Raw genomic sequence first — 24,465 nt, 5'->3', positions numbered from 1 at the left:
AAAAGTGCAATGATGGGAGCAGGGAACTTTGAGAATATGAGGAAAACTGAACTAGCACTATTCCACAGAGCCTAAGGCTTTATATAAGGTGGGAGCAGAAGGTCCCGTGTGTTGCGATCCAGTAACACGACAGGATAATTTTCATTGGTGTGATTAGCATGTTGTGTCTCCAGAACCAAACCAAGCATGTGAAGGATGTCACAATGAATTACCACAAATTTCCATCACACTCTGATGCAAAACATATTGCAAAAGGCTAACATACAACAGTGCTGCAGCTAAATCAGTTATTCGCAGGTTTCCCCACAGTAAAGTGGCTTTGTATTTGAGAAGGTCCCGTCATCACCTGCTTAGCTCGGACAATGAATTAGCTGTACTCTTAACAATCTCCTTTTGGAAAAATACCTTTAGCATGCAGATTGTTGGGGCCTTCTCCATTGCTTTTCCCATCAGTATGATCTGGGTCATCTTCCTTTCCATCCAGCTGATCTAGTGCTAGTTGACGCCAGCTTCGAAGTGAGGCTTTCCCCACCCAGTATCCTTCATGGCTAGAAAAGTCACACGAGTCGAGAGTTAGGTTTTTAAAAGAAACAGTATCTAACTAGCAATTCAATAAAGTAGGTTAACTTTACAAATCTGGAGTTCTGAGTGTCAGGGCCGTACCTGATTAAAGTTGTTCAAGGCAATAAAAACAATTATAAATCTCAGCAAGAGAACAGGGCAGCTGCACAACAGGATTACTGGCATGAGCACATTACCCAACATAAATACGTTAGAAGGGCTGTTAACAATCTGCACCTTCTGACTCGAAGTAGGTAACTGAGACCATCTACCCAGTGATTCTCATCATTCTCAGAATGAGAAACAATATCCAGGATAAATTCAGGGTTACACAGCGATAGGCATGGTGGCAGCATTCTGTTTCTCCGCCAGCCAGTCCCGTTTCCAGTCACCCCCAAGTGGGGATGGCTCTCTACAGTGGCAGGTAGGTGATGTCACCGAGCCGGTGACGTCACGGAGCGTGGGAGCCGCTGCTGCTGCGAGAAATTTAAAGGATGAGGTTCTCTTCGGCTGCTAGCAGCAATGCCTGACAAATCCATACCCCAGTCTGGGGGACACCTTTTGGGGGGCGGGGGGTTCAACAACTCTCAGTACCATACACATTGATCTCCTATAGCCCCATTACAAGCAAGGCTTTGCTCTGGTATTGCACTTCCCTTCTTATGGAAGATAGTAGCAGCAACAGAGATTAAGATGATGCAAAACCACAAGAGAATCCTGTAAAACTAATAAGTTCCAACTCAGAGATAGAACAAAGAAGGAGGAAGAGAGCTTTATTTAAGAAAGCAAAGTACAAAATAGGGTTATTTAGCCTGTGTCACACCCGCTCATTGCAAAAAGCAATCAGGTGGAACAGTTCGCCTACTCATGACCAAACCCACCTAATTTTCATTCCATTAAATGCGATGGAATGAAATCAGGCTGGTTTGTTAATGGGTGGGCAATCCGCTCTGCCAAATTACCATCAATGTGGTGAAGCTGAAAATTGGCCTCCATGGGTAGTCTGTTCTAGCAAGGGCTTGGCTTCATTAAACCTCCTGAACAAAAGGTAATGGAGTGGGTTTCTGGACTACCTACCATCCTTACACATTCATTAGTCATCTCTCTGGTTGGCCGTTTTGCACAGCAGCATGGGGAGTACCATACACCATGGAATATTTCATCGCCTTAGTTTATGTTTATGTCTATATGTAACCTATTCCTACCCAGGTATTTACTACGATTTTTTTTTCTAATGGGATTAAACATATCAATATTATATTAAAAATCCTGCCTACGTCATGCAGTTCCTGCCCACAAACAGCACTTGAGTCACTGCTTTGAGTCGTGCATTGTATGTCAACACTGAAAATCACTACTTAAACATTGATCATGAGAAATCTATCTAAGGATGGAAACATTTCCTATTATAAACACTTTGTTACAAATGGGTCACAAATTAATCAAATCAATTAAATATTTTTGGAACTGAAAGTTCTAAAGTCCTAAAAAAAGGTTTCATACAAAATAAAAAATATATTTCATAATGACATGATTAAATTTATCCACTGAATTGCCTTTTAATGCTTTTATTAAAAATGTTATTTCCAAGGATACAGCCTATCTCAAACGCCTGGGCTTCAACTGGATATTTTGACCACAACAGTTGCTGTCAACTCATGTGCGCATTCTGAGCATGTGCAGTTTGTAGAATTTCTCAGCAGGCAATCCATGCATCAACACAAGCTGAAGAGTAGAAGAGTGTGTCCCTTAATCCTGAAAGGAGTCGAGAGCTTTAAAATATCAGCTTGCTCAGTAGTAGCGCTACGCCTCTCAGTCAAATAGTCGTGGGTTCAAGCCCCACTCCAGCACATTATTTAGGCCACTGTTGTCACATAAGTTAGCCACATGTGGCTAATTGGGAATCCAGATGTAGCCACTGGAATTTTTGATTAGCAAATAAAAAATGTATACTGGACACCCTCACTGGGCTAGTGATCTCAATACTTGGATTCGCACGGCGGTGCATATGTACTTTAACCTTTGTGTGCATTTGTTAGTAAAATGCTAAGTCAAAAAACAGTGCGAGAGTGTTTTGTGATCGTTGTGTGTGCTTTACTTCCTCTGTTACTGCTTATTGGTTGTCTCTTAAAATATTGTGCAACATGGCTGAAAACACCAGACTTCAGGACCATGGAAACAGCAACATTGTATGGACAGGGCAGCTGTCATCGTGGCCAGCTCGAACAATTGGAATAACTGCTCCAGACCAGCAGAAGCAAGCAAGCGCAACCAACAACGAGCAACTCCAACAGGGCACGTCATGCAAAGGGAAAGCAGCATCCAACCACACTCTGGACGGACAGCAGGGGCAGGTCTGGCGTGCCTCATTGTGTGAGTCAACATTCTCAGCAAGCATTAAGCACTGCTTGCAAATGCTGGACAAAAATCTAGAAGCTGCTGACTTTGGTGAACGAGAAAGACCGAAAAGTTTTGCACTGAATGTGCAGTACATTTACCTGTATTGTGCGCAAGGAGTTTTCTACAGTGCATGTGGTGAAAATGGTGTCTCCATAGCCACACCTGTGGCGAGCCAGCGACTTCTATTGCACAATGGTTTAGGCCAACAATTCAGTGCAGTGCTGAAGAGCTGCTGAATTGTTGATGTCTCATCTGCCTGCGCAGATATAGAAGATTCCTTGGTGCTACTCGAGGAAGAGCCAGGGAGTGCTCCAGGTGTACTGAGGTACATTCACCCTCAACTACAAGAACTTGCATTCATATAGCGCCTTTCATGGCCTCGGGACGTCCCAAAGCGCTTTACAACCAATTAAGTACTTTGGAAGTGTAGTCACTGTTATAATGCGACAGCCAATTTGTGCAAAGCAAGGCCCCACAAACAGCAATGTGATAATAACCAGAAAATGTGTTTTTTTTAATTGATGTTGGTTGAGGAATAAATATTGGCCAGGACACCGGGGAGAACAGCCCTGCTCTTTTTCAAATACAGGAAACTTTGTGTTATCCAGAGGCGAACCATCCGGCAAGCTCGAGCCACCGGCAAAAATCAGGAGCCGTTTTTTATTCTTTTCGTTTCTTTTCTTTTCTTTTTTTGAACAGTCAAGCTCTGCAACGTCTGTAGTTAAGCAACAGCTTCAGCTAGATAAGCTACAGAGATGCTTGCCGACTGTTTAGAGGCTGTTGCAGGGTTTGTTGATTCATACGGAGAAGAAAATCTCCGTATGTTTCAACATTAGCTCTGGAGTGTACGGCAGTTTTGAGGGAACAGCAGCAGCTCGGTCCAGTCGGTGCCGGATAGCACAAAGTTTCCTGTAGTGCCAAGGGATTTTACGTCCACCTGAGAGTAGACAAGGCCTTGGTTTAACATCTCATCTCATTCGAAAGATGGCACTTCAGACACTGCAGCATTCCCTCAGTACTGCACTCAAGTGTCCAATACGTTAGCCACTAATCACATGTGGCTGATTTTGTACTCAAGTCTCTGGAGTGGGACTTGAACCCACAAACTTCTGATTCAGAGGTGAGAGTGCTACAAACTGAGCCACAGTGGACACCACTAAAACAGATTAACTCAATCATTTATCTCGTTGCTGTTTGTGGAACCTTGCTGCGTGCAATTTGGCTGCTATGCTTTCCTATGTAACTGTGTCTACACTTCATTGGCAGCAAAGTGCTTTGAGACATTTGGAGGATGTAAGACACTATATATAAATGCAAATTTGTTTGTTTGTTCTTTGCTTTTGTCAAAGGGCTTTGAAAGAAACTGAATTCTGAATTTCCAAAGCTTTATCTCAGGTAAGACAGGAGCTGGCCAATGGTGGGCAAAGTGGTGGGGCAGTACCCCAGGAAGAAAAAGGGGCAATGGGTTGGTTAGCGAGCAGGTTGACTAGCAGGAATGTGGTGATGGTTATTGATGCGCTATCAATTACTCATAAAAGACTGAGAGTTAAGAGAGTAACTAAAGGCTTTTATTAACAAAAGAATGAAGGTCTGCCTCGAGTGGTCGACCGGTCCAGAAATACAAAAGGCTGGGGAGCAGTCACCTTTATACTAGGACTTGTGGGAGGAGTCAGCCGAGGCATGTCCAGGCATGTACACAGTGGAATACAAACAGTGGTTTACCACATTCACCCCTTGTTTAAAATTGAGTCCGGCGGGGTGAAGTGTATTAAAAGTTAGTGTATTGGAGTCTCTCCGGAGGTCTTGTCTGCCGCTGTGATCGGCGTGGCGACGGCAGGGGTAGTGGAGCTTCCGGCGTCGAGTCCTGCGTAGGCTGTGGCACAGGCGTGTCGTCCTCGTAGATGTCGAGCGGGTCGCGGGGCCCAGGCCTGCCGTCTGCTGGGGCTGGATATCGGATCGTGGGGGGGGGGGGGGGGGGGGTGGTAGTGAGTAGTGGGTTACTGCGGCCCCCGAGGGTGCAAGGTCTCTTATGGAGACTGTGTCCTCCCGCCCGTCCGGGTATGCAATGTAAGCATACTGGGGGTTGGCATGGAGGAGGTCGACCCTCTCGACCAGGGGGTCCGTTTTATGGGTCCTCACGTGTCTTCTCAGTAGGACCGGCCCTGGGGACGTCAGCCATGGCGGTAGCGATGTCCCCGATGTGGACTTCCTTGGGAAGACAAACATTTTCTCATGAGGGGTGGCGTTAGTGGCAGTGCAGAGCAGTGACCGAATAGAGTGGAGCGCATCGGGGAGCACATCCTGCCAGCGGGAGGTTGGAAGGCCCCTAGACTTTAAGGCTAGCAGGGCGGCCTTCCAAACTGTCGCATTTTCTCTTTCCACCTGTCCGTTCCCCCGGGGGTTGTAACTGGTGGTCCTGCTTGTGGCAACACCCCTAGTTAGCAGGTACTGACGGAGTTCGTCGCTCATAAACGATGAGCCCCGGTCGCTATGGATATAGCTGGGGAAACCGAACAGGGTGAAGAGGTCGTTCAGACATTTAATGACCGTGGCACTGGTCATGTCCGGGCAGGGGATGGCGAACGGGAAACGGGAGTACTCATCAATAATATTGAGGAAGTACACATTGCGGTCGGAGGAGGGGAGAGGCCCTTTAAAATCAACGCTCAGGCGCTCGAAGGGGCGAGTGGCTTTTATCAGGTGGGCCCTGTCTGGTCTATAAAAGTGCGGTTTGCACTCAGCGCAGACTTGGCAGTTCCTGGTCATGGTCCTGACCTCCTCAATAGAGTAAGGCAGGTTGCGGGCCTTGATGAAGTGGAAGAACCTGGTGACCCCCGGGTGGCAGAGGTCATTGTGGAGGGCCCGCAGTCTATTGATCTGCACGCTGGCGCAGGTGCCACGCGATAGCGCATCCGGGGGTTCATTGAGCTTCCCGGGCCGGTACAAGATCTCGTAATTGTAGGTGGAAAGTTCGATTCTCCACCTCAAGATCTTGTCATTTTTGATTTTGCCCCTCTGCTTGTTGTTAAACATGAAAGCAACTGAACGCTGGTCAGTGAGCAGGGTAAATCGTTTTCCGGCCAGGTAGTGCCTCCAATGACGCACAGCCTCCACAATCGCCTGGGCCTCCTTCTCAACAGCGGAGTGTCTGGTCTCCGGGCCTTGGAGGGTTCGTGAAAAGAAGGCCACGGGTCTCCCCGCCTGATTGAGGGTAGCGGCCAGGGCAAAGTCGGACGCGTCGCTTTCCACCTGGAAGGAGATGGATTCGTCCACTGCGTGCATGGTGGCTTTGGCAATGTCCTCCTTGATACGGTGGAAGGCTAAGCGGGCCTCTGCCGTCAAGGGAAAAGAGGTGGACTTGATCAGCGGACGGGCCTTGTCCGCATAGTAGGGGACCCACTGGGCGTAATAGGAGAAAAACCCTAGGCACCTCTTCAGGGCCTTGAGGCAGTGGGGCAGTGGGAGTTCCATAAGGGGACGCATCCGGTCGGGGTCGGGGCCGATGACTCCGTGTTCCACAACACAGCCAAGGATGGCGAGGCGGTTTGTGCGGAATATGCACTTCTCCTTGTTATATGTCAGGTTCAGGAGTTGGGCGGTGCGGAGGAATTTTTCGAGGTTTGCGTCATGGTCCTGCAAGTCACGGCCGCAGATGGTCACATTGTCCAGATATGGGAAAGTGGCCTGCAATGCATTTTGATCTACCATCCGGTCCATCTCCCTTTGGAAGACGGAGACCCCGTTGGTGACGCCAAAGGGAACCCTAAGGAAGTGATAGAGGCGGCTGTTTGCCTCAAAGGCGGTATACTGGCGGTCCTCAGGGCGGATAGGGAGCTGGTGGTACGCTGATTTCAGGTCAATGGTCGAGAAGACGCGGTACTGCGCGATCTGGTTGACCATATCAGCTATGCGGGGGAGTGGGTAGGCGTCCAGCAGGGTGTAGCGATTTATTGTCTGGCTGTAGTCGATGACCAGGCGCTGCTTCTCGCCGGTCTTAACGACCACAACCTGGGCTCGCCAGGGGCTGGTGCTGCCCTCAATAATCCCTTCCTTCAGGAGCCGCTCCACTTCGGTTTTAATGAAAACCCTGTCCCCGGCACTGTATCGCCTGCTCTTTGTGGCGATGGGCTTACAGTCGGGGGTGAGGTTAGCAAACAGTGGGGGGGGGGGGGGGGGGGGGGTGACTCTGAGTGTGGAGAGGTTGCACCTGGTGCGCAGCGGGCAATTTGGAAGCTGCTGGCTGCGGACTGTGAGTGGGGGTAGGGGTCCACCGTACACCATCGTAACACTTTTAAGGTGGCACGGAAAATCTAACCCCAGCAGGACGGCAGCGCAGAGGTCGGGCAGGACCAGAAGTTTAAAATGATCGTACACAGTCCCGTCTACTACGAGTGTCACCACGCAGTAGCCGCCGATGTCCGCCGACTGGGACTCGGAGGCCATAGAAATCCGCTGGTGCGCAGGCAGGACTGGGAGAGAGCAACGCCGCACCGTGTCGGGGTGGATGAAGCTCTCCGTGCTCCCAGAGTCAAAAAGGCAGATTGTATCGTGACCATTTACCTTAATGTCCATTGTGGAACTGGCCAGCTGGTGCGGTCTCGCTTGATCCAGTGTAACGGATGCCAGCGTAGGGGTCGGTGTGTCACTGTGGGTATCAGATGAGGCGGTGTTGGGGGCCTGCTGCGTTCCGGCTGTCGTCCAAGATGGCGGCGTCCATGATCCCCATGTGGCTGGAGGCGTCCAAAATGGCTGCTGTACCGGTGGTTCGCACATGGCCGGGGAGGCCCAAGATGGCGGCCCGCATGGCCCACACGCGGCGCTGCTGGGGTTCGGGGTGGCTTTGGCCCTGCAGACGCTAGCGTAGTGTCCCTTCTTCCCGCAGCCCGAGCAGATCGCGTTTTTCGCCGGGCAGCGCGCTCTGGGGTGTTTTGCCTGGCCACAGAAGTAGCATTTCTGGCCTTGGGACACTGCTGCGGTAGTTGGGCCGTGGCTGGGGTGGCACGGCGCTATGAGGCGGTCCTACCGTGTCCCAGGCTGTCATTCCCCGCGGCGTCCACGGTGCAGAGGAGTAGGCATCCATGCCCCGGTAGGCTGCATCCAATGATAGTGCGAGTTCAGAGGCCTTGTTGAGGTCGAGGTCACTCTGCTCCAACAGTCGCTGTCGGGTGTAATTGGATCTGTGGCCCGCTACAAAAGCGTCCCGGATAAGTTCCTCTGTGTACACGGCGGCCTTTACATCCTTACAACCACAGGCCCGGCCAAGCACAGACAGTGCCTGAAGGTATTCCACGGTCGATTCCCCAGGTTGTTGTTTACGACTCCCCAGAAGGTGCCTGGCGTACACTTCGTTCACTGGGCACGTGTACTGGTCCTTGAGGAGCTTGATAGCGTCCGCGTACGAGGTCGCGTCTTGGATGACCAAGTACACTCGGTGGTTCACTTTGGAGGTCAGGACATCCAGTTTGTCCTCGTCCGATTTGATTGCTGCGGAGGCGGTCAGGAATTTTTCGAAACACTTAAGCCAGTGAGTAAACTTGGTGGATGAGTCCGCCTCCCGATGACCTAAGTCCAGGCATGCTGGTGTGAGGATCTTCTCCATTATAAAAATTTTGTTAATAAAATTGATGCGCTATCAATTACTCATAAAAGACTGAGAGTTAAGAGAGTAACTAAAGGCTTTTATTAACAAAAGAATGAAGGTCTGCCTCGAGTGGTCGACCAGTCCAGAAATACAAAGGGCTGGGGAGCAGTCACCTTTATACTAGGACTTGTGGGAGGAGTCAGCCGAGGCATGTCCAGGCATGTACACAGTGGAATACAAACAGTGGTTTACCACAGTTATGCCAGATGATTCAAAGGTGTCATAGGCAGTTTGGGTCTCCTGGGTCCATTCCCCTTTAAGGTTGCCAGACCTTGCTCCCAATCACCCTCCATTACTGCTACCCAAGTCCCCAATACTGCCAGACTCTGAAGCTTTTCTCTAGTCCTGATGGTCCTCTTCCCAACTCCCCCCACCCCGCCGATCCCACTCCCAGATCCTAACATCCCCTTTCAGTACTCAATATACTCCAGACTGCATTCCCAGCACTCCCCGATTCCAGAATGATATATGTTCTTCTCCCAGTGAACCCACAACCTGCCCTAGTGCTCCCAGAACATCTCTCTTCAGTGTTTCTGGGACCTCCCTCCCAGTGCTACCATTTCCTGTGACCTCCCTCCCCCAAAAACCGTGCTAGACCCAGGGACCTGATCCCAGTACTGTCGGACTCTGGGCCCTCTCCCAAGTACTCCCTGGCCCCAGGGTTGCTCTCAATGCTGATAAGTCGGTGGGTTTTGTAGTACTACTTGACAACATCCCTGTTTTTTTTTACTCACGTAGCAAAGCTTTTGGGAACTCTGCTAGTACTGAATGTGTTATTTAGAAATTAAGATTGAGAAACTGATTTAATATTGTGCCCAACCTGAAGAACCAGAACACATCACTGAGTACAAATACTGCAAAATACTGCAGATGCTGGAAATCCAAAATAACACAAAATGCTGGAAAAGCTCAGCAGCCCAGGCAACATCTGTGGAGAGAAATAGAGTCGACGTTTCGGGTCTAACCCTTTTTAAAGGGTTTCGACCCGAAACGTTGACTCTAATTTCTCTCCACGGATGTTGCCTGGCCTGCTGAGTTTTTCCAGCATTGTGTTATACTGAGTACAAATACTTTGACCCCGATTTTCCCGAAGGTGCGGGGAATTGTCGGGTTCCCCGAATGTCGGCTTCCGACCCGAATCTAAATGGGTCAGCCAGCTGCACGCAATTTTCCCTCAATTGGCCAATTTATTTCCAGCGTGTGGGCACCCTTGCTAATTGTCCATTTCCAGTCAGAAAGCCCCACAGTATGATGTCATCATTCGTGGTGCTTTTAAAGTCTCCAGCAAGCTTTTCAACCTCTGCAGGCTTCCCAACCAGTCGGACAGAATGGCAGAGGAGCCTGCACCAGCTGCTGCCAGCGGCAGAGGCCGAGCTGCTGCCAAATTTGATGAGACCTCATTGCAGACATTGGTGGATGGGGTTAGGGCCCACAAGGAGGTCCTCTTCCCTAGCTCAGGGAGGAAGAGGCCTCCCAAAGAGACCAGAGCTGCATGGATGGAGGTGGCTGCAGAGGTCAACTCTCGGAGTCACCCGTCGAACCTGGATGCAGTGCAGGAAGCGCTTCCATGACCTTCGCCGTACAGGAAAAGTAAGTATGAAGTTTCCATCACCCTCAACCTGATCCCCATTGCCTTTCCCCAACAGCACTCAGCTCCAGCAATCACTTCCTCCACATCCCACTTCACAGTCACATCCATGCACCCTTACCCATTCCCTCTCTCTCTATGCTCACATTCACATAACTATTCCACCGTGTAGCCCTCACACTGCCCCTCACTCTGATGCTTGGAACACAACTGACAACACACAGGTCTTGCAGCCTCACACCATCTTTGTCTCCTTCTATGTATCTATGCTATGCAATCTCTACACTCACTCCTGCACTCTCACTCAAACTCCACTTGTCTCCCTCACTGCAGGAAAAGAGAGCTCACAACAGGAGAGCGCGAGCCAGGACTGGAGGAGGACCACCCTCAATCGCCCACCTGACCCCCTGGGAGGAAGCAGTGATGGAGATTGTTGGGGCTGACGTGGCTGAGGAAGCTGGGGCAGGAGAGACAGGAGCAAGCCCGCAAGCTGGTGACAGAATAGTTTCCCATCTCTCTCATTGACATAGCACGAGTCGCTGATATGTTTCTGAAGCTACATCATTGGATTTGGCAGATGCTCATAAGTCAATGTGCAAGTAGCCTTGGCATCACATCTCTAACTCTTTCCTTTACTCCCCCACAGGACCATCTGGAGCCCCCGTCACCACTGTCGTGGAGGAAGAGGCTTTGCAGCCAGACTCCTCAGAGGAAGCTCCAGCCTCTGAGGGTGCAGCGTCAGCAGAAGTAAGCGCACCCAGCACCAGCGCAGCCACTCACACCTCGGGGGGGGGCCTTTGGGACATAGAGTAGTGATGTCACCTGGTGTTTCACAGCTCACAAGTGAGCATCAGCAGATTGTGGAGACAGGGACAGCAGTGGAGAGTCCTCGTCAGAGGGCACAGGCCTCTGCCAGCACAGCTCAGCTGCATGTCGACCCTATGCCTCTGGGTCCATCCGCAAGAGAGGAGGTGATGGATCTCCATGCACAGATACAGGAGTCTCTGGCAGGTTTTGTCTCCAGGGTCGCTGCGAGTGTGGAGCGAATGGAGGAGTCCATGGCGAGCATGAGCACAGCCTTATTGGAGTCATTGGCGCATGAAAGCATCACCACGGAAAGGATGGCTTCCTCCGTGGTAAGGCTGGCTGCGGCCGAGGAGAGGAGGGCTGCGGCCATGGAGGAGCTTAGTCGCCAGGGTATCGAAAACATGGTGAGTGCTCAGAATAGAATGTCATCTCTTGAGCAGCGATGGGCATCTATTGAGCACCGAAACCAGAACTTCATGGAAGTCCCTCTGAGCAGGACTTCCAGTACAGAGACAGGTCCCCATGGCCCCCCTGATGTGCAGCAAGGTGCTCTCTAGCCACTTGCAGGCGCTGAGCGGGAGCTGACCCATGAGAGGGAGGTTGTTGGCACAGCTCAAGGAAGTGGGGTCTCCTCTCCACGCGCTCACACTTCCATGCCACTTCAGAGCCCTCGGTCAGAGCCCCGCCGGAGTCCACACCCAAGTGAGATAGGAGTCTCAACCCCTGCACAACCACAGGAGCAGCAGACTGCTGGCGAGCCCTCACAGGCTCGCCACCCCAGAGGATGCCCGCCAAAGGTGTCGAGACAGGAGCAGCAGGAAAGTGAGCAAGGGGCCTCCACATCTGCTGAAGCCACAGGGGTACCACTGCGTAGGAGCACGCGTAAGAGAAAAATAAAGCACCACTAATCACATGGGTAGTCAACTTGGGTGAAAAGTCTTGTATATAGTTTTAATGCCATCAGTTTCCTGTACATAAAAAATCTGGTGGCAACTGCTGCAGTTGTGGCGTCTGTCATTTGGCAAATGGGGATATCACATTGAGGCCTTAGGATTACTTGCAGATGTCAGCAAGCTGGTCAAATAGGTAGAAATGTGCAGGCATGGGCCACTGTCCATGGTCAGTTAAGAAGCAGCGAGGCTAGTGTTTGATGTACCAGGCTACGCAAATCTGGCCAGGATGAGTGCGTTCCTTGCATTCCGCCCAGCAATGTTCTCACGCACTGGTGCCGCTGGTTGACGGGCCTCTGCAGGATGCTCGTTTCCGTCCTCCGCCGCCTCCTGCTCAGCATCATCCTCATCCGAGGCGGCTCTGTGAGGAGCCTCTTGGTCCTGCGGAATCGGCAAGCCACGACGCTGTGCCATGTTGTGAAGCACACAGCATACCACGACGATTGTGGAGACCCTGGCTGATGAGTACTGTAGGGCTCCACCTGATCTATCGAGGCATCTGAAGCGCATCTTCAGCAATCTGATGGCTTGCTCGATAATGCATCTGGTGGAAATGTGGCTGGAGTTGTAGCGCTCCTCAGCTTCGTTGGCTGGTCTCCTCAACGGGGTCATTAGCCAAGAACGCAGGGGATATCCCTTGTCTCCAAGTAGCCATCCCTGAAGTTCGTTTGGCGAACTGAATAGTGGAGGCACAGTAGACTGGCGCAGTATGAAGGAGTCACATATCACATAATCACATAAACCCCACAGTGCAGATAGAGGCCATTTCGGCCCATCAAGCCTGCACCGACACATATCCCACCTGATCCCCGTAACCCCTACACCAACACATATCCCACCCTATCCCTGTAACCCCACGTATTTAATCCCCCTAACACTAAGTGTCAATTTATCATAGCCAATCAACCTAACCCGCACATCTTTGGACTGTGGGAGGAAACCGGAGCACCCGGAGAAAACCCACGCAAACACAGAGAGAATGTGCAAACTCTACACAGACAGTCGCCCGAGGCTGGATTCGAACCCGGGTCTCTGGCGCTGTGAGGCAACAGTGCTAACCACTATGCCACCATGCCATGGCAGCTGCCAGGGTACTTGGCACAAACATGCAAAATCACCTTCTTGTGGTCACACACCAGCTGAACGTTAAGGGAGTGGAAGCCCTTGCGGTTGACAAAAACTGCTGGATTGCGGTGGGGTGCCTTAAGGGCCACATGCGTGCAGTCAATGACGCCCTGCACCCTTGGAAAGTCTGCCAGCTGAGCTAATCCAAGCGCTCGCGCCCTCACACTTGCGTGATCCCGGGTGAAATGGATGTGATTGTGCGCGAGGGCAAAGAGGGCATCGGTGGCCTGTTTGATGCAAGTGTGTGCGGCCGCCTGGGCGATGCCGCTGATGTCTGCTGCTAATCCCTGGAAGGAGCTTGAGGCATAAAAGTTGAGTGCGGTGTTGACTTTGATGGCCCCTGGTAAGGAGTGTCGACCTGGTGCTCTGGCTCCAGGTCTTGCTGCAGCATTGTGCAGATGTCAGTCACTACCTCTTGCGAAAGTCGGAGCTGCCTTTGGCACTGCTGCTCAGTCATGTTGAGGTAGCTCACCCTGTGTCTGTAGACCCTGTTTGGGGGGTATCTCCTGCGCAGACGGCCTTCCATGCGCTGGCCCCTTCTGGCCTGTGCTGCCTCAGGTGGCTGAGCCGCAGCCTGTCGCTCCTGCTGTTGCTGGAGCTGCTGTTGTTGCTGGATCTGCTCCAGCCTCCTCTGCTGTTCGACATCCTCTAATGCCAAGAAGGGAAGGAACAAAAGGCCTCCCATGCTTCTGGCAGATGCCTCTGTTGAGGAAGCGCTGAGTGAGGGTGGTGAGAGGGGCTTCCCAGGAGCTCACACTGGAGAAGTGTGTGAGGCTCCAACCTTCCACAGCTGTGTCTAAGCCTTCAACAAGTTGCCCCAAGCCTGGAGCAACAAGGTCCTGCAGTCTACCAATGCTGGCTGATTAAATCTCTTCATTCCTGATTGACCTGCAGCTGAAAGTAAGCAAGCCAACATTGTTCACGCCAGGTTTCATCAGCGGTGTTCCCACCAGGTGTGGTTTACGTGGGGGAAAGGCTGAAAATTGCAAGGGCCCCTTAAAATTGGATTACAGCTGCCAATTATTGCTCATTAGGCTCCCGACGACCAGTCCCGCCGGCTGCGGGCGGGGCTGATTCGGGTCGCGCTGAAACACCGGGGCGAAAGTCGGGCGGGGGGGGGGGGGGGGGGGTCGTGACCCCCTATTTCTGCGATTTTCAGCCCCTGCCCGCCTGAAACCCCGCCCGACGGCTCCAGGAAAATCGGGGCCTTTGTATCTGTCTTCACAGTAGAGGACACAAAAAACATTCCGGAAATAATGGGGAACCAAGGGTCTAGAGAGATTGAAGAACTTAAAGAAATCAGTATAAGTAAAGACATAGTACTGGAGAAATTAATGGGACTAAGTGGTGACAAATCCCCTGGACCGGACGACCTACATACTAGGGTTTTAAAAGAGGTGGCCTTGATTATGAACGCACTGGTATGAATCTTCCAGAATCCCCTAGATTCTAGAACAATCCCCAAGGATTAGAAGGTAGCAAACATCCCCGCTATTTAAGAAAGGAGGAAGAGAAAAAACGAATAACTATAGGCCAGTTAGCCTGACATCAGTAGTAGGCAAAATGCTAGAATCTATTAATAGGGATGTGGTAACCGGGCACTTAGAAAATCATACTATAATTAGGCAGAGTCATAGTTTTATGAAAGGGAAATTGTGTTTGACAATCTGTTTTTCGAAGATGTAACTAGTAGAATGGATATGAGGGAACCAGTGGATGTAGTATATTTGGATTTTCAAAATGCATTCGATAAGGTGCCACAAAATTAGGACTCATGGGCCTAGAAATTGGGTATAGCCCCACTTGAGGCGTTAGAACTGGCGATGCGCAAAGTTTATAGCCAGACGAGACTTATCTGCGCCTGGCGCGATATTGGGTTGCTTCGCCCCCAAAGGGGATTGAGGCGCTAAATCAGCCGTTGCACGGTGCTCTTAAGGCGCAAAAGGTCAGGCGCTACTCAATATCGACGCGGACGGGCGCAGCGCAGGTGAACTCAATTACGGCAAAGCACGAGACCTACAGGCGCCGGCCGGCTCTTAAAGGGGTGGGTCAGTCAGACTGAGCTTCAACACCCAACGCTCTGCAGGCCTCAGATTCGGCGCTCGCCCTTGTCTGGCGGTACAAGGTGATCATTATGGAGAAGGTTAGGCAGAGAGCAGAGCGCTTCAGCGCTGGGGCTCTGGACCACTTGGTGGCTGCAGTTGAACACCGTCGGGAGGTCCTCTACCCGGATAATGGCAAGAGGCCAAATCAGAAGGCTTACCGACGATCTTGGAGGGAGGTTGCTGTGAGGGTGAACTCCAGCAGCATGGCGACCAGGACCCCTGTTCAGTGCAGGAAGAAATTCAACGGCCTCACACGGATCGTCAGGGTGAGTGATGGTTTACTAAACTTGTGCTTCCCTCCATCTGCATCTGACTTCGGGCACCCTGCTGCAATGATGCGCCAATGGCCATCTGTCAGTATGCACCCATGGCCCTTTCTGGGCACACACATGGACAGATGTCTCAAGGCCTCATGTAAGGGCTCTTGCACCATGGGGGGCATGCGAGAAGGTCTCAAGGCCTCATCTAAGGGCTCTTGCACAATGGGGTTATGCGAGGAGGTCTCAAGGCCTCATGTAACAGAACCTCCCCTTCTTTCCCCTGCAGTCCAAGATGGCGCAGATCCGGAAGGAGCAGCGTCGAACCGGTGGTGGACCTGCACAAGTGGTCACTCTCATGGATCTGGAGGAGAGAGTGCACCAGATACTTGGAGGACGTCTGTCTGGTCCAGTGACCATTGCGTCTGCCGACCCCATTACCGACAGCGAGGGTAAGACTCTCACCTTTTCCACCTGTTGCCTTCCACTTGGTCCCCCTGCCAGCATGCATCCTCAGTGTGCAGCCATGTCAGAGCCTTGCCGCAATCTGGCATGCCTTTCAGCAAACCGGTCCTTCTGCTAAAGCCACTCTTCCACCTCCCACTTTCAGATGAAGCAGCACCAACTCGGGCTCAACGCGCTGAAGCTGCCAGTGCCAGTGCCACCGGAGGAGAGGACCAGGAGGAATCCGGACCAGCCGCTGCAGAATCCGGGGAGCTGAGACATCTGCAGACTGGGGATAGTAGTCCCCTGGAGGGGAGGGGGGGTGGCTCTGAGGATGAACCAGTTGCCGGACCAAGCGGCATGGAGCCACGCAGGGGGGATAGGCAAGTTCGGCCACCGTCTCCCCGCAGGGCAAGGCGGGTCGTCATGACTGCTGCACAGAGTGCAGATGAGGTCCGTCGCCTGGCAGAGATGAGCAAACAGGCCTGGGTCAGACATACGGAGCTGATGGCTGCAGTGGAGAAGATGCCTGAGTCAATAGATTCATTGGCTAGGAGTATGCTGGACTTCGGGGCAACAATGGAGAGGACTCTGCAGGGCTTTGGCGCAACAATGGAGAGGTCTCTCCAGGTGTTCAGGGAAACAATGGACAGGTCTATCCAGGGCTTCGGGGTCACAATGTAAGGCAGCTTCATACAAAAACCCACAGGCTTTCATAAAGTATATTATCCAAATCTATATATAAGAAATAGGAGCTGGAGTCGGCCATTTGGCCCTTCGAGCCTGCTCCGCCATTCGTCAAGATCATGGCTCATCTTCTACCTCAACTCCACCTTCCCGCACTATCTCCATATCCCTTAATTCCTTTCGTTCCCAAAAATGTATCGACCTTACATGTGAAGTGAACAGCAACCCTTTGCATATTAGCTACTGATTTGGCCATAGTACAGCTTTTCTTGATGAATCTTAACCACCTAAAATCACAAAATAGTCTACTATACATATAGCCAAATGGTGCTTAGTAATTGGCGTTCTCAAACTAAACAACTGCCTAAACTACAAGATATACTTGTTAATTTTAACAGTAGGAGGTGTGATCAGTGCCAGTTTGTTTACCCTGTGCCAAACAAGAGGGGCAACAGCAGCCACAGAAGCTAATCTATCAAATTGACAGTGAAGATAAACCCCAATTGCTGGGCAGCAGGGTGCAAGCTGCCTGAAGAAAGGAGTCTTTGAGACTCCAAGGCAGAGACACGTGGCACAGAGCAACAATAAAAAAAGAGTGCATTTAGCAGTTAAGGATTTTAACCAGACTATTCGTCACCGGTAACTTAGTCTACTTCTCTATTCAAAGTTCTTTCATTCAAATACAGTAATTCAATTATTTTAGCTCTACATTCCCACTTTGCTGTGCTGTTCACATTGCTAAATTCAAATATAGAATAATTCAAATTTCTGTAGCGTAAAAAAAACTAAGTTATGGCGAGTAGACTGTATACTCTACCTGTCATCATGAAACGATCTAGAGTATCAGCAAGAGGTGATCACAAAGAGAACTGAGATGAGGAGAAATTCCTTCACTCAGAGGGTTGTGAATCTTTGGAATTCTCTACCCGAGGGCTGTGGGTGCTCAGTCAATGAACATATTCAAGACTGAGATCGATAGATTTTTGGGCACTAAGGGGATATGGGGATCGGGCGGGAAAGTGGAGTTGAGGTAGAAGATCAGCCATGATCTTACTGAATGGCGGAGCAGGCTCGAGGGGCCGAACGGTCTACTCCTGCTCCTATTTCTTATGTTCTTAGAACCATTATACCTACTTTATGGTTTTAACCGGATATTTTGTGATATGGTTGGCACCAACTCTGTCTTGATTTTAGACTCTCAAATAATTAAACCTTTTTCTTTCATCAGGATTTTGGGCATCAAAGGGGAAGAATGACCTGTACCAGAGAGCAGTTTACATCATCTCTATTCCGTACAGTACTAGGCAATACACATTCAGAACAGGTGCCAAAGGCAGAAGGTATGGATTAAGAAAATCAGTAAATGAGACTTATTTACAATTTTTAATGCTTTTTTTTTAATAAAAGGTCTGTAAGAAACTGCTGCTGATGGTCACCACTCAGGAAAAAAAGTGTTTTATCCCTAAATGTTAAAGTTTAATTTTTAACTCAAAAATAAGTTAAACCCCCACAAAGATCACCTGGAAAAAATGGGTCTGGAGAAACCTCGAGGCTCCCAGGACTTATCCTGAGTGACAATGTCCCTCAGGCTTCCTTCTCTCTTGATGGAACATTCCTTCAGAGATACTATGCAAGAGCAAATCAGGCATTAAATGAGACTACATTGTGCTTCGACAGGCAGCAGACACAAAGACACCCAAGTGCTAATTTGCATAGCGTTCAAGCCAGGAACTGTCTTGTTCCTTCAGGATGGGGAGATGACCACAGCTGCAGGTGCCAAGAGAGAACGGTGACATTATGCAGCAGCAGAATGCCTTTAATAATGTATGGGACCATCACCAGTGCTCAGAACATCTTAGAAGAAAGACTTCTATTATTCAACTCATTATTGTCCAGGGCCTCAGTCTTTTGGCAGCATACAAATGAAACAGAATCAAAGAAAATCTCAAGGCTGAAAATCCATAGGTCCATCTAGTCTGCCCTCCTGTTGCCCTAGCAGTTGTATGTGTTTTTCTTCAAGATACTTGTTGACCTCGAAGAGATCCAAGCTATTTTTCCCTTTCACCTCCCTGATTAAGCTATTTCAAAATCTGACCACCCTCGGTGCTTTCTCAAGTCCTGCCTGAATCTTTCACCTTACACTCATGTCTCCTGGTTCTGCTAGCCTATATCCCCGACTGATCCGCAACATTAAAATCATTAGCATTTGATCTGATGCCCCCAAACCATCGCAACTGTAGCAGATGATTGACTGTGACTAATAAGCTCAGAACAAATATCCACGATGTCCACCACACGCTAATGCCAAACTAGCACTGAAGGACCTCTACAGGGCCATCAGCGAACAACAAACTGCGCAACCAGACGGAGCTTTTATCGTCGCGGGGGACTTCAATCACACAAACCTAAAAACTGTACTACCGAAATTCCACCAGAATGTCTCCTGCCCCACAAGAGGGGAGAACACACTGGATCAAGTCGACACGAGCATTGTAGACGCTTACAAGGCCATTCCCTGCCCCCACCTTGGGAAGTCTGACCACCTCTCCCTGTTTCTAGCCCTGGCATACAAACCGCTCATCAAAAGAGAGAGAACATCAATGAGAGCAGTGAAAGTATGGCCAGAGGGGGCAGTATCGGAGCTTCAGGATTGCTTCGAACGCACTGATTGGGGCATGTTTGCCCACAATGACATCGAGGAATACGCATCCACAGTGCTATTCTACATCAACGGCTGCGTCAAGGTCGTCACGACCCACAAAAATATCAGGTCATACCCCAACCAGAAACCCTGGATGAACGGAGAGGTCCGCTCACTGTTGAAAGCACGCGACGCAGCATTTAAATCTGGCGACGCGGCGGCTCACAGAGCAGCTAGGACCAACCTAAAAAAGGGTATCAGGACTGCCAAATGGAAACAGACACTGCGGATAGAGGACCACTTCCGCAACAACTCGGACCCCCGGCGCATGTGGCAAGGCATCCAGTCCATCACTGACTACAAAGGCAAAAACACCAGTCCCCCGGTCAGCGACGCCTCCCTCCCGGAGGAGCTTAACAACTTCTACGCTCGCTTCGACAGGGACAACAAGGAGCCGGCTACCAAAGCCTTGCCACCCCCGGAAGACCAGGTGCTCACTCTGTCGACCTCCGACGTAAGGGGCGCTCTACGCAGAGTGAACACACGAAAGGCTACTGGACCGGATAGCATCCCTGGACGGGTACTCAAGGAATGTGCTGATCAGCTGGCTGATGTCTTCACCGCCATCTTCAACCTGTCATTGGTCCAGGCAGTAGTCCCTACATGCTTCAAGATCGCCACCATCATTCCTGTGCCTAAACAAGCGGCTGTGACGTGTCTGAACGACTATCGACCTGTCGCACTCACACCCATCATAATGAAGTGTTTCGAGAGACTGGTCTTAGCCCACATCAAAGCCAGTGTTCCTGCCTCCCTTGACCAACACCAGTTTGCCCATCGGGCAAACAGATCAACGGAGGATGCAATCACAACTGCTCTACACTCGGCACTGAATCACCTAGATGGTAAGGAGACCTACATCAGAATGTTGTTTATAGACTACAGCTCAGCATTCAACACTATCGTCCCCAACAAGCTGGCCACCAAACTCCAAACTCTTGGCCTGAACACTTCCCTCTGCAACTGGACCCTGGACTTCCTAACAAACAGACCCCAGTCTGTCAAATTAGGCAACCACACCTCCCCCCCCTTGACCCTGAACACGGGGGCCCCACAAGGATGTGTGCTGAGCCCCCTCCTCTACTCCCTCTTCACCCACGACTGTGTGGCTGTTAATGGTTCCAACACCATCAAGTTTGCAGATGACACCACGGTAGTAGGCCAGATCACCAACAACGATGAGTCAGCCTACAGGGAGGAGGTCCAGCATCTCGTGAAGTGGTGCGCCGACAACAACCTGGCCCTTAACACCAAGAAAACAAAGGAAATAATCGTGGACTTCAGGAAGTCCAAAGGCGGAAGTCACACCCCCATCCACATCAATGGGGCGGAGGTGGAAAGGGTGGCCAGCTTTAAGTTCCTCGGAGTCCACATCATGGAAGACCTCTCCTGGTCCCTCAACACCTCCTCTCTGGTGAAGAAGGCCCAGCAGCGCCTATATTTCTTGAGGAGGCTGAAGGGATGTAATCTGTCACCCCCGATCCTCTCTAACTTCTACCGCTGCACTATAGAGAGCATCCTGACAAACTGTATCACGGTATGGTACGGCAGCTGTAGCTCCCATGACCGGAAAGCCCTGCAGCGGGTAGTCAAAACTGCCCAACGCATTACCGGCACCCGGCTACCGACCATAGAACATATATATCAGAAACGCTGCCTACGGAGGGCACGGTCCATCATCAAAGACCCTACCCACCCCAGCCACAGTCTGTTCGCCCTCCTACCATCTGGAAGACGCTACAGATGCATTCGCACCCGTACGACCAGATTTAGGAACAGCTTCTTTCCCAGGGCTGTCATCCTACTGAACTCCACAAATAAACACTAAAGCCTGCACATCTGCCGATGCACTTTATTATGGTCATATTTATGCTAATACATATGTACAAATGTATGTTGAAATGTTTAAGTGTCCTAATCCAAATTGTACACTCTCGGGAGCCACAAGCCTACATTTCGTTGTACTGCACTTGTGCACTAACAATGACAATAAAAGTTGATTTGATTTGATTTGACTTAATGCCAAAGAACTGCTGGTTTCTGTTCTAAGGTGGTCTCTCATACTGGCTAGTATTGTAAGGATAGCTTGCTTTTTCACCTCATCACATAAAATTCAGTGACACTAGTTGGGTGAAAGCAGGCAAGAATAGGAGACCAGATGGGGAATGAAAACATGCAAGCACAACGTCACAAAATATATTAGTACAAGTTTAAAAATAAATATGCCAACGGAACTGTACCAAAATCCACAAGAGAAATGACCGATTTTCAGACGATTAGAAAATAAAAATTGTTATGATCTGGTTAAATAGAATGGATAGTTTCAAAACAAAATGTACCTTTGTAATGTGGTCCTGGTCAGATTGGAGATAATCTTGTAATCTTCATTTAACTGATTCTTTAATCTAAGAATCCTACATTTCTCCACCACACAATCTCTACATAAAGCAGAAGCTAAGGATAAGAAAAATGTTTCATTAGTAAGCAATACTTATTTACAACTTTTATACTCTAAAATTTTTGCTTCTTACAAGACTAAGACTGCTACTGATGGTTGTACCCAGATTAATATAAGACTTTAATGTTTAGCTCAAAGGATACTTTCAAGTGTTTAACAAACACAGAATTTCACTGGTAAAGCAAAGGAACGCTACGAGGACACAGAATTATAGCTCAAGTAGATGGGCACAATACGAAGGGGTACTTTCACACTGGTACAGCTTTTAAGTAGGTACAACCCAATCCCAGATGTAAAGATGGAACAGTGGTTGGGTAGGCGCTATGGAAATGGAACACAGGCAGCAGCAGAAATCCAATCGGGAATTCAGAAGAAACTTCTTTACCCAGAGAGTGGTGAGTATGTGGAACTCGCTACCACAGGGAGTGGTTGAAGCGAATAGTATCGATGCATTTAAGGAGAGGCTATATAAGCATGAGGGAGTAGGGAATAGAGGGTTAAGCTGATAGAGTTAGATGAGGAAAGACGGGAGGAGCGAGTGGAGCATCAACGCCAGTATGGACTGGTTTTGTCGAATGGCCTGTTTCTGTACAGTATGTAATCCTATGTAAAGGGGAAAAGAAGAATGTTAACGTGGGTACTGGAAGATAGTAGTGCAACAGGCTTGTTGAGGCACACAGCCTGGCTGTCTATCTCTCTCACCCTCCCCCCAAACCCAAGTTTAGATGGAGTGTTGAAAATGGCTGTGCAAAAAAAATCAGCAGAGCATGCCATGTGCTATACAAGAACCACACGCAGGATATACCAGGCTTGCATTACTAGACTTTATTGTCCATAAAACCTCAGGTCTAAATCAAATAGATCAACAAAAATACTTCACTGGGTGTGAAGTGCTTTTGGGCTTCCTGAGGACATGCAAGGTGGTACACAAGTTTGTTCTTTCACTAAAGTTAAACGAATTAAAATCTTAAATTACCAACAAATGGGCTGCTTTTCACAGAATCAGGCTTCACTGCATATGCAAATATGCTTTTAATACCCAGTATAGTGTGCACATGACAAAGGGAAAGAAAGACACCAAAGACAAGTGCAGAGAAAAAAAATGGGGATCTTAAACCCTGAAGTTATACAGGACTGGCTGTGTTGCAAATGGTTAAATGTTACTCGGGCAGCCAATAAAATGGTTTCTTTTTCTCTTGCCCCTACAATTGCCAGTCATACCAGGACCACTTTTAAAAATTCATTTTGGTAGGAAGAATGAGAAGATGGCATCTAAACTAAATGGTACAATTTTAAAGGGTGAGCAGGAACAGAGACACCTGGGGGTGTACGTACACAAGTCTTTGAACGTAACAGAACAAGTTGAGAAGGCTGTTAAAAAGGCCTGACAAAGAGTCAGTGACCTGAAACGTTAACTCGGTTTCTCTCTCCACAGATGCTGCCTGACCTGCTGAGTATTTCAAGCATTTTCTGTTTTTGTTTCAGATTTCCAGCATCCACTGTATTTTGCTTTTGTTTTGTTTTGTGTTAAAAAGGCGTATGGGATCCTTGGCTTTGTCAATAAAGGTATGAGAGTACAGAAGTAAGTAAGTGCTAAACTGGTTAGGCCCTAGCTGGAGTATTGTGGCCACTTCAGGGCGTCACAGTTTAGGAAGGATGTCAAGGCCTTAAAGAGGGTGCAAAGGAGGTTTACTCGAATGGTACCAGGGATGAATGACTAGACAAGCTGGGGTGGTTGTTCTTAAAGCAGAGAAGGTTAAGGGGAGATTTGATGGAGGTGATCAAGTCATGAAGGGTTTTAATAAGAGTAAATAAGGAGAAACTGTTTCCAGTGACAGAAGGGTCAGGAACAAGAGGACACAGATTTCAGGTAATTGGCAAAGCTACCAGAGGCGACATGAGGAAAAAAAATTTACACAGCGAGTTATGGTGTAGAACGTACTGCCTGAAAGGGCAGTAGAAACAGATTCAATAGCAGCCTTCAAAAGGGAACTGGATAAATACTGGAAGGGTGAAAATGTCAAAGGCTCTGGGGAAAGAGCAGGGGTGTAAGACTAATTGGATAGCTCATCCAGAGCCAGCACAGGCACGATGGGGAAATGGCCTCCTTCTGTGCGGTATCATTTTGATGCTAAAATGCTTCTCAGCCTTGTTGGCTCAGAACTTAGACTTTACCTGTAAATGCTGCTTCACGCCCTACTTTACAACTCATTTTCTGGCATTCCAAAGTTGAAGAGGCTGATCATTGCTTTATTTTGGCGAGTGAGTTTGAGACCCCTTTATTAAACCAATCCAAAATTTGCTTTCCATGGCATTTTACAATACTGCCAATTATAAACACTAACTTTTTTTAAATTCGTTCACAGGATGTGGGAGTCGCTGGCAAGGCCAGCATTTATAGATGTAAATGGGTATATGATTGGGATTACGGAAACATGGCTCCAGGGTGACCAAGGCTGGGAACTCAACATCCAGGGGTATTCAATATTCAGGAAAGGCAGGCAAAAAGGAAAAGGAGGTGGGGTAGAATTGCTGGTTAAAGAGGAGATTAACACAATAGTAAGGAAAGATATTAGCTCTGATGATGTGGAATCTGTATGGGTAGAGCTGAGAAATACCAAGGGGCAGAAAATGTTAGTGGGAGTTGTATACAGACCCCCAAACAGTAATGCTAAGGTTGGGGATGGCATTAAAACAGGAAATTAGAGGTGCGTACAATAAGGGCACAGCAGTTATCATGG

At 49.3% G+C, this 24,465-nt stretch overlaps 1 protein-coding gene across 10 annotated transcripts in view; it reads right to left on the bottom strand.

Moving 5' to 3' along the window:
* Nucleotides 1-24,465, bottom strand: part of usp48 (ubiquitin specific peptidase 48) — a 208,321-nt gene that overhangs the window by 73,304 nt on the left and 110,552 nt on the right. For all 10 annotated transcript variants that reach the window (XR_015073512.1, XR_015073513.1, XR_015073514.1 and 7 more), the window contains exons 13-14: nt 21,606-21,720; nt 406-548 (exon numbers count right to left, since the gene is read on the bottom strand). Coding sequence is in view for 5 of the 10 variants with exons in the window: in XM_085966770.1 (XP_085822896.1) it covers nt 406-548; nt 21,606-21,720 (258 nt within the window). In the remaining 5 variants the exon portion in view is untranslated. The remainder of the gene's footprint in view (nt 1-405; nt 549-21,605; nt 21,721-24,465) is intronic.

This window comes from Somniosus microcephalus, chromosome 25, assembly GCF_052327205.1.
Source record: "Somniosus microcephalus isolate GS21.2 chromosome 25, FLI_Smic_1.0, whole genome shotgun sequence".
Classification (NCBI taxonomy): Eukaryota; Metazoa; Chordata; class Chondrichthyes; order Squaliformes; family Somniosidae; genus Somniosus; species Somniosus microcephalus.
This window is presented reverse-complemented; position numbering and strand designations above follow the sequence as displayed.